The following is a 10957-nucleotide window of genomic DNA, read 5'->3' on the forward strand; positions in this document are numbered from 1 at the left end:
ATGAGTAGTTCTTCCCAGTATTTCTAATTGTTAGCTATTAACTTGGATGTTGCTGAAAAGAGAAAAATCATCACAAGTTCTGTCTTGCACTCATTGCAACATATGCAAGAAGGTCACATTTCTGAAAATTTAAAAATTCAGATCGTTTGAAAATTGGCAGAAACTCTGGTAATGTGTTGATCAAAGCATGAACTTTTATAAGCAGCCTGTTGCAATGAGTTGTGCAAAAGAAGGCCCTTGGTATCTTGTGGTCAGAAGATCAATTCTGTTTTCCAGTCCTATGGATTTTGGGTTTCCACATTGTTTCTTGCATTTTTAACATTTAATAACTTATACATCATTATATTATTTTAATGTGGAAGTCATGAATTTTCAATGCATCTATGTCAGCTCTAACCTTTTAAACATATAAGATCCAGTTGATGGAAACATATATATAATAATTAGAAAATACTTTTCAATTTTCCTAATTACCTGATAAGCCAACAATGAGTAACCTATATGATATATTGTATTGTTTGAACATAAGGTTCATTAAAGAATCATACCTTCACATCAAAAATCCTTTGAACAGAATCCTTCAGGAAGAAGTTCAGTTTACAACTGCTCATTTCTCAGGCCTATGATGGGGCCTAGTCATAGAATATTTGGGTGATGCTCTCCCATTTAGGGCACTTTTCCGAAATGCACACTTGACACATGTTTCTCCAAGTTCCATTAGAGCCCGATGAACTGCCATTAGCCCAGTCTCACCCCATCTCCAGTCCTGCCTTGACTTTACAGTGCCACCCATTCTCTTGTCCCACGTTACCTCTGAACTTAAATCCAGGTTGGCACAGCATCAGAGCCATCCAGAGTTTTCCAGTCAACAAGCTGCATGGCATGATTAAATCACCACTTTTATTAAACGAGGCCCAAAGTTAAATTTGCCTCAGGTTAGCACAAACTGACCCTGAAGCAGTTGCTTCACCAACGTGCTGACTGTTTTGGATCCAAGTCCAATGCCTCATCCTCAAAGTATACGGTCAGACGTGGAGCACCTGGATGAGGTGTTGGTGAGTTGACAGATGCATTGCCTTTTGGCAAATCACCACAGGTATGACAGGAGAGAAGGAAAATTCAACAGAAAAAAATCATGGCAATGGCCTTTCCATAATTACTAGGTTTGAATTTAATGCAATGTGTTCAACAAGCTCTAAACCAGTTTGTCTCTCTCATTTTGGAAACAAAAATTTAAGTTAAATTCTCTCTACTAAGTCAGACAAATGTTTAAAATCAAAACTAATCAGAAACCAAGCAAATCTTTAAGTGACAATGGGATTGTGAATGATTCAATAATGCAAATGTTAACACTTTCTTAAACCAGCAGTAATGACTTTCATTCAAAATTTCTTCTTAAATTTACAGTATATCTTTGTAATATTTTGTAGCGTTAAGTTGTAATGAAAATGACGGTGACCACATGGACAGAGAACAGCAGTACCCTCCTGCTCAGAAGACAAAGCGCATGCGCACCTCCTTCAAGCACCACCAACTGAGGACCATGAAGTCTTACTTTGCCATTAATCACAATCCTGATGCCAAGGACCTGAAACAGCTAGCACAGAAGACAGGGCTTACAAAGCGAGTTCTGCAGGTAAGAAACCTCTGTTGAATTACTGTTGAAATTCTGTTTCTCAGGCAATCTCTGTTTTTGTTCTCCCAACCTCACTGTTTTTTTTTGGATAATATGTAATTACATTTATATTTCAAAATAACATGTCTTCACACGTGTGGCACTTTTTCAAGCGTAAGTGGTCATTTGGTTGAACTTCTCAATCACCTCAGTGGACAGAGGTAGATTTTTACTGCCTATTTCCGGGGCCATCCCGTGTAACCTGTTCCACAATCCAAGCCCTTTGCAAAGAAAAAGTTGCTTCTGATCTCCTTTCTTACTAAAAAATGTTGATTCATTTGGTATTCATACTTTTTACAAGAGGGAACAATCACTACTTTTACTGAAAGGAGAACTCATGGACACCTCAAAAATATTCTGTAACAATTTGGTTTAATTCCTCCCACCATCCTCAATTTTCTGCAGATAAATGTGCTGCATGGTGCAGGACATAGCAGTACAAATTGGGAAAGTATCACATTCGATTCACAACCTGTGTGGTTTTGGCGCAGAGGGCATGGGACTGCTGCAGTTGGCATTGGTGTCCTGTACACAAGGGAATGGAAAAACCAGCCTGAGTTGCTGTTCCTGACTGCTATTCAGCAGTTATTGTTGGCATGTATGTTGGATGAAGAACAGGTGGAATGCAGCTGTGAAGTCCCCTTTGGCCAAGTAGTCCGCTGAGATTCACTGTTTAGGTTCATCTCTTAAGAACGGCAATCACAGCCTGTGGCATTACCTCTCAACAAGAGACACCATTCAGATTGGCAGATCGGGGTAAGAGTAAAAATTAGAGGAAAAGGTATCATTTAACAAAAATAGCTCTAACATTTTAAGAGTGACACTATTTTCTAATCTTTACTTACATTTCTTACTTGATGAATGGGTATTTTAATTTGATAACATTTTTGGAGTTGCAATGAGGCAGTGATTTCAGTGCAGAATGGGAATGGGGATGGTGTTACTGCAGTGCAGAGTAGGGCTGATCTTTTGTTATGGTAATTACTTTGGCCAAGCTCCTTCTGAGATATCCCGATCTCTGGCCTGTAGTTCCATCTTTGCTGTAAAAAGTACATCTAAGGGTTGGCGTTTGATGTAACATATACCATTAAAGTGTGGGTCTGTAAATTGGAAAGCAGGAGATGAAAGGGTTGTGGCTGGTGGTTGGGTCAAACGGCTTGTTTAGCCTTTTAGTCTTCCACAGGGGAAGAAAAGATTGATCTGACCAAATGGATCAGATAGCAAGATCCCAGAGCCAGCCCTTGCTTTATGCTATCTTTGCTATTTACCTGGGACAGAATCAATGTAGCTGACTTAAATCTGCCTGGATTAAGTATTTGAATTCCCATCCAGAATTTCAATTCCTTGTAGCTGTTCAAAGTAAAATCCAGTTTGGTTTGAAAAAATTGGCATATGGATCTTCGCCATTGTTTACAAACTCTCTGCTGTTAAGTCTTCGAGGCAGGGCTTGTTTTGGAACATCCCATTCCAGTGTAAGTACAGGGTGATCGTTCCTATAGGGAAGGGAAGACTAGGAATGTGTAGGCAGCTAACATTTCCATTCGTAATGGAAACTGGTAAGCATCATAATACAATACACAAGAAGAAATTGCCAATCCTTATTATTTTACAGATAGTTGTTGGGTAGTACAGAACTTGAGTATTGCTGCAAAAATATGCATTTTGCTGAAACTTTTCATCTTGAACTCATCAGGCTATTCACAAGGATTCCACCGTGGAGGAAGAGCTGTATTTTATTCTGTATGAGAAGAGAGTTCTGATTGGTAGGCATGTTGACTTGAATAAGAGAGCTGTTGCTACTGGAGATGGCTGACAAGCCTTGTTTACATTTGAACCATGTGGGTTGACTCTAGTTAATGAATTGCCCTTGGGAGTGAACCAGAGAACAGTTGTCCATTATTTCATTATGTTGAAAGAAGTGCAAAGCATGTACATGTTCTCTTTATCAGCTAAGAACAAGGTCTTGTGTATTCATACAGATAACTTCAAGTACACAACTGGGCCACACTGTGAGCCCAAGTGATAGTCTTAAGTTAGTCATCAATGTAATTACGAGCACACTCGGTATTATTCTTCACTTTTTTGATCAACTGCAGAATGATATCTAATATTGAACACTGTATTATAATTTTTGCAAGTGTAGGTTAGAGGTATACATAGGTACCTCACCTACTGAACTGTTTGATAGGACTCATGCCAGTCGTTGGCATGTATAACCCATACATCGAACATCCCACTGGCACTAAAATATCAATAACCAGAGTGTATTCATGGACAGACTCCTGTCCTTTGCAGATAAAAAGAGTGTGTACACCTTTTTTCAGCTTCACAAAGTAGAAGACAGCTATTCTTTGGTTCATTCCTCAGGGTCATGCCTTGATCAATCAGTGTCAACCTGCTTACTTTAAATTGAAACAAAACTTGGCAATTAACTGTCAGTTATTGTCCAACTGGTGCATTCTTCATGGCAATGTATCTACCAATGATAATACACTTGCCAAAAAAAAAATCAGCACTCACTTTGTATTAGAGTGCCCAAGCTATGGCCTATGGTGTACATATAGCCCATCACCTGCTTTATTGGTAGATGGATTTACATTTCATTTAACTAGACTCTCCATATAAATAAAGTGGCTACAAGAACAGATCAGAGGCTAGGAATACTGTGGCAAGTAACATACCAGCTAACTCCCCAAAGCCTGTCCACCACCTACAAGGCACAAGTGATAGCATACTCCCCACTTGCCTGGATGAGTGCAGCTCTAACAACACTCAAGAATCATGACACCACCCAGGCCAAAGCAGTCCGCTTGATTGGCTCCACATCTACAAACATCTCCCCCCTCCCTCACCGATCGTCAGGAGCAGCAGTGTGACTATCCACAAGATTCACTACAGAAATTCGGCAAAGCCCTTTAGACAGCACCTTCCAAACCCCCAAGCACTTCCATCTAGAATCATAAAATTCCCGCAGTGTGTAAGCAGACCATTCAGACCATTGAGTTCACACCAACCCTCAGAAGAGCATCTCACCCAGATCCACACCCCAACCCTATCCCTGTCATCCTGCATTTCCCATGACTAATCCACTTAGCCTGCACATCACTGGGCACTATGCGTAATCGAGCATGGCACATCCACCTACCCTGCACATCTTTGAACCGTGGAAGGAAACCAGAGTACCCAGAGGGAACCTACGCAAGCACAGGGAGAATGTGCAAACTCTAGACAGTTGCTGGAGGGTGGAATTGAACCCGGGGATCCCTGGCACCATGAGGCAGCAGTGCTAAACACTGAGCCATCATGCCATCCTCTGAGGACAAGATGAGCAGATACATGAGTACACCACCAGCTGTGAGTTCCCCTTCAAGCCACTCAACATGCTGTCTTGGAAATATATTGTCATTTCTTCACTGTCACTGGGTCAAAGTCCTGAAATTCCCTCCCTAGCAGCTACCTACAGCATTGGACTCCACGCAGTTCAAGGAGGCAGCTGACGCCCCCCCCCCCCCCCCCCCCCCCCCACCAGCACCACTCAAGGGCAACCAGGGACGGGCAATAAATACTGTTCCAGCCAATCATGTGTAATGTCCCACAAGTCCCGAATGAAAAACAAATTACAAGGAGCACCTCCTCTAATCAATGGCTCTTATCTCCTGTGATTGGAGAAGCACCGAACAGCCTGGGATGTGGAGCTGCTGTGATGAGCCTATAGACTGGGTCTGGAAATAGGAGAGAGACTCTGGCCTGGGGAAGGAGAGGAGGAGATAAGGATTGCACCATGAGGTGATTGCAATGGGAGTCGGTTGGCAGAGTGGAACAACGAGTAGGACTGTGACGGGTTTGGAACCATAGTTAGTCTGTCTGGTCACTCCCAACATTCTTCCTTTCATTTCATTTCTTTAAAAAAATGGCCTTTTGCCAAATTGCAAGTCTGTCTAGAAAAGAAAAACATGGATACATTTACTTCTATGCAAAACATTTCCTTGTGGGATAGTGGTGCTGGTGGAAATTTTTGGTGTGCAGAGCCCAATGGATTATTTTCTTTAGACTAAAGACAGACAGAGTGAGAGGGTTTAAACAGAGGGTCAGAGGGTATAGAGTAGAGATTGAAGAGTGGGGTGGAGATGGGAGCAAGAGAGAAGGTGGTGAGAGAAACAGAGAGAGAGGGATATGTGGGGACGTGAAGAAACCCTGTGCTGAAGGTCAACACATGCACTGCTACCACATATATCCCATTGTCAGCCATTAATGGCCCCATTTGCAGCTATTCATTCCCCCAGGCGGATCTTTACCCATGGAACATAGAACATTACAATGCAATACAGGCCCTTCAGCCCTTGATGTTGCACCGACCTGTGAAAACAATCTGAAGCCCATCTAACCTTCATTATTCCATTATCATCCATATGTATCATCCATTCCTTTGTCTTCCCAACATTCTCTCTCTCTCTCTCTCTCTGGGCTCATCTTTCTTTTCTCTTGTTCTGCTTCTTAACCAACAAAGCAAAAAAAAATGGCTTTATTATTAAGCCTTGCTGCTTGGCATTTTTAAAGCCAATTTCTGTTACTTATTTTAATTTTCAAATTATTACTTTCGAATGTTTTTGATAAAGTTCATGTTCACTGATGTAGCAGCCCTTTGCTGCCTGAACTTTGTTCACCTGTTCCAAAGGAAAAGATAAAGTGAACTGTGCTCCCCTGTGTGAAAAAGGTTAACCAGTCCTTTCATACAGTATAGAATGTTGTTCTTCCTCTGCATCGGTATGCCTCGTGAAAGTCCTGGTGTGTACAAGAGAAAAAGTTTCAACAAAATGTATCTTTTTCTGCAATACTGACCAGTATTTTGTTTCAACTGTGAAATATTCAAAATACATGGATCCAATGCTTAAAAGGTGAATGTTAGAATTTAGATTTAAAGTTTAAGCTATTTCCAAGTCACAAATGGATAGTTCCATTCAACAAATATTTTTGGATATTATGGGACAGGGTAGGAGGCAGAGGAATTCAAAATATGAATTAACAAAATGTGCCCAAATCCTGCTCCACTGTATTGAAACCTTTGTTCCCTCTTAATGATGTGCTGGTGCAGTACATGACAGTGATGGCTGTTTATATTTCTCACTCTCTATAACAAGCTTTATCTCTTTTTCTATTTTCACAATCTCTTCTGTTAATGTTACACCGACCCCTTTGCTGACTGTTATTCACCTAACTATTCTTTCCCCTAATCTGTTGCATCAACACAATAGAATAGAAAAGTAGTTTTGCTTGTCGACTTTCTTTCTCTGAGAGCTTTTTTTAAAAATTGCTGGTACTTCAATCACCCTTGGGAAAAAAAGACTGTGCTAAAAATGATATCTGAGGAGTACAGGTATCTTCTTCCAGAAAAGAAATTAAATTCAGTACCTATAATAAAATAAATCCTTTTTTGATCCCTCTTCATCCAGCTATACAGTAAAAGATCAGACAAGGACATCTTAAACAATTTTGTTCATATTTGACCAACACTTTTCTATTTATATTCAAAGATATTTTTAAAAAGCTAAATCAATGCAATTCTGAAATATGGAGTACCTGCTAGTTTTTTTCTCTACTTAAGTGTAATGGCTAATTTGGTGATCTGCTTTCCCCAGAGTGGAAAATAATTGTTCAGCAACACTGCTGACAAAAGTTGTTGCAGATTTTTGGAGAAACAAACATTGTAGGCAGATATTACCTTGAGGAAGTATGTTTGTGGATCTCACTGACACCCAATCTGCTGCTGTTACAACTGTAATAATATCAGAGCTCTTTAAACTTATTAGAAGTTTACTAGCCTCAAACACTGGAGTAATAGAACCAGACACAACTTCAAGAGTTGTTTTAATATGTGAAGCCCCATGTACACATACTCACACACACACATATATCTTTTTTATTGATTTGAAATGGGTTGCCTGAAAATCACAGAATTTAACATCCTTTATTTCACTTGCATGCTTATGTGTTTGTGTGTGTTGTGAAGTTTAAATTGATCTGTATCATAGTAATTACAGTGCTCAAATGCTAGGGTAGTAAACCAGTACTAACTTAGGGAGTTGTCTGTTAAAGGGGTTGTTCAGTGGTTCTTGTGTCAATGTTGGAGGATGTATTGTATCACTGTTCCCTCTCTGCTTGAAAAATGCACTGTAGATGAAACTTTTGTGATGTCAATTTCGAAAACGCCCCCAGTTCACGATATCAGAATGTGCTGCAACATTTAGATTTAACTATTTTTGTTTACCTTGAGACATATTCATCAAGAAATGCTCTGGGGCCCAATTCTTCAACATTTAATATTAATTTATTAGGCATATTACTCACATTAATTTGGCATGAAGGTATAATTAGTATGTGTTTTACATGCTTAGAATCAAGTGATAATTCCAAGTCAGGCTTCTGGTGATTGAAATGCTGTGCCCATTGCATTTATTTATTGAAAAGGACAATAGGGTACATATTTTACTTATGGCAAAGAATTATGAGGTCATTGTTATTGTTTATCATTGGATTCAACAACCAACGGCTATGCAGACAGAACTTTCTTTAATCTTATAGGAGATAATGGTATAATTTATCACTTAAATTTATCACATTAAGGATTAAAAAATATCTTTTGTGAAGAATACCTTCAATAGGACGTCAATAACAATGCGGGCTCTTGTTTTGAAGTTAGTTCAGCTATTTTCCTTCAGCTTTTATCTAAGTAACACTGTCTAAACAGAAATTAATATTAAATTTTAAATTAAAGCCCAGGAACAGAATATTCAATTTTTACTTATCATTACCCTAGAAACTTAAGGTTTTAGTGGTAAGTGAAGTGAGTTAAATACTGTAAGTATGGAAGAAGTAGGTCAACATAGCTATGAGACCAAAATTGTAGAGAAAAAAGCTGAGAGTAGACATGATTTTGATATAATTTTGTGACGCTTTGATTTATAACAGAGTAATGAGCTCAAAGAGATGCATATTCTAGAAATAAAAGTGTCACAGTAGTGTCTGGTGCTGCTTTTTTAATGTGAAAGATTTAAATTTTCTGGGCACACTTTGTAATCACTGAGTGACCCCTATAATTGTTCAATTCCTTTAAGTAGATTCTTATCAATGAAGAATCCCCTTCACAGAATCTGATTTGCTGTTCTCCTTTGCACAGTTATATCAATGATTTTTAGAATGTGCCTTAATTTGCTGTCTTTGCAAAAAAAAAGCAAGAAACTAATTAGAAGTTAATTTAAAAAAGGTGGTAGAATTTCAAAATTTAATATTGCAGATTAGAATCTTCAGAACGATAGTAGTCATTTAGTATGTGACAGGTACAATATATTTTCTGTTGCGATCGTTTTACGTAATTTAAAATCTCTTTGGGTTCAAAACTGGTACAATATTACATCAAATTGGTTTGCAGGTTTGGTTCCAAAATGCAAGAGCAAAATTCAGAAGGAATCTATTACGGCAGGAAAATGCAGGGGTTGATAAAGCATCTGATGGCACAGTACTTCAAGCAGCAACGCCGTCTGGCCCAGCATCAGAAATTTCCAACGCCTCTCTTAGTCCTTCAAGCACTTCTACTACTTTAACTGACTTGACTAACCCTTCTATGCCAACCGTGACGTCAGTTTTGACGTCTGTGCCTGGTAGCCTCGAGGCCCACGAATCCCGAAGCCCTACACAAACTACTCTCACAAACCTTTTCTGAGAACTCTTTTACATGATTCCTATGGAGAAGAGGAAATTCTTAGTTTAATTATAACTGTATTTTTATTAGATGCTTTGTACAACTGACTAACAGCACTATGGATCTGTACTGAAAACTGAGACAAGTCAATATTCTGGAAAAAAAAGTTTACAAGCTGCGGAGAACTTTTGCAGAGTTAACTTCGATGCCCTTTTGTGTAACTGTACAATTTTGTGGACTGAACAAGGGAATGAGATCAAAATCTGAACCATTCAATAAAGTTGGCTAGGAATTATGTGTACTCCTAAGTTTTCAAAGACTGTCACGTGCCTTATACACTGTCTTATAAACACACAATGGACTGCATCTGCATTCAATTCAGATTTATGGGGTTGATTCTTACCAGTTGTCTTTCTGCTACATTGAAGGTTCAGAAACCTTTTTAGAATGTCAAAGTAAAAGGTCAGTATCAATAAGGTTGTGCTAATGTGTGAAAAGAAAAGAATATTCTGAATATTGAAGGATTGCTATTTGAGGCTGAAAGCTAGGAAGGGTTGCAGTGTGTCGTATCACCTTTGAATTCATTTGGGGTAAATGCTATATCTTGGTGATCACTGCAAATTCTGGGGTATTTAACTGTTGCTTGGAAAGGTAGCATTTGATTTTATTGGGCTATTTCAAAATCAAACCTTCAATCACTTCCTTTTGATGTTAAGCTTTTGTCCCATGTACATTTGTTTTGCATTATTTAATGCATTCATGTCTGGAGATTGTTAAATAACTTTAAAATACTACAGGGTGCCCAGTTTAGCTAACATAACAGACCGCAATGCTTTCAATGATATGAAAAGCCTCTTTAATAAGCCCATAGTTGTCTCGGGGTGAAATCAGATAATGCCAGTAATAACAATTAGACGTTAGCAGCTGATTTTTTTTCAATCTCCCCAATCTTCTTCGGATTGAAATTCATAGATTGAAAATTTAAACTCGATTTGCAAAATCAATTCCAACTCATTCTGTCACATTTGCTTGTTTTGACATTAAAAACCTGGGGAATATTTTCCAAGTCAATAGAAAATAAAAACAGACGCAGTGTCTAACAGGCTGCTGTTTCACTATGAGCCTGTATTTTTGCAGCTGGCATAGACCAATTTCACCCCTTTTGGTTCTTGCCACTCTGAAGGAATATCCATAATACATCTTCTGTGATAAAACACTCCTTTTTTAAGGTTAATCTATTTTACCATTCCACTCTGGTTGCATTTGGCTTATTAGCTGATGATTTGCGACAGTAAGTTATCTCAATCTGGGCAATGAAATTATCGTTCAGACTCACTTTAGCTGGTGACATTATGTTCAACTCCATATTCATACAAAATGCTTGGAAGACAGTAATCTATTGATTCTACCAACAATGGATTTACAGGATTTCCTCTTTTAGTGGCATTACTGTACTGTTATGAAGTACTTTATCGGGTTTCAAATGGATGGTTCCACTTGTTAATTATATGGAACAATTGAAAACAATTTTGTGATTGCTTTATGTAGCAGAGGGGATGCATGAAAACTATTGCATTAGTCTCAGT

General features: G+C 38.7%; 1 protein-coding gene across 1 annotated transcript in view; it reads left to right on the top strand.

Annotated features, from left to right (window-relative positions):
* The window catches only part of LOC140469527 (LIM/homeobox protein Lhx2-like), a 29941-nt gene extending 20262 nt beyond the window's left edge, over nt 1-9679 (top strand). The window contains 3 exon segments of the mRNA XM_072566131.1: nt 1431-1636; nt 9102-9344; nt 9346-9679. Of these exon segments, the coding sequence (XP_072422232.1) occupies nt 1431-1636; nt 9102-9344; nt 9346-9408 (512 nt within the window). The 3' untranslated portion in view covers nt 9409-9679.
* Nucleotides 9680-10957: the final 1278 nt, after the last annotated feature.

This window comes from Chiloscyllium punctatum, chromosome 49, assembly GCF_047496795.1.
Source record: "Chiloscyllium punctatum isolate Juve2018m chromosome 49, sChiPun1.3, whole genome shotgun sequence".
In the NCBI taxonomy this organism is placed as follows: Eukaryota; Metazoa; Chordata; class Chondrichthyes; order Orectolobiformes; family Hemiscylliidae; genus Chiloscyllium; species Chiloscyllium punctatum.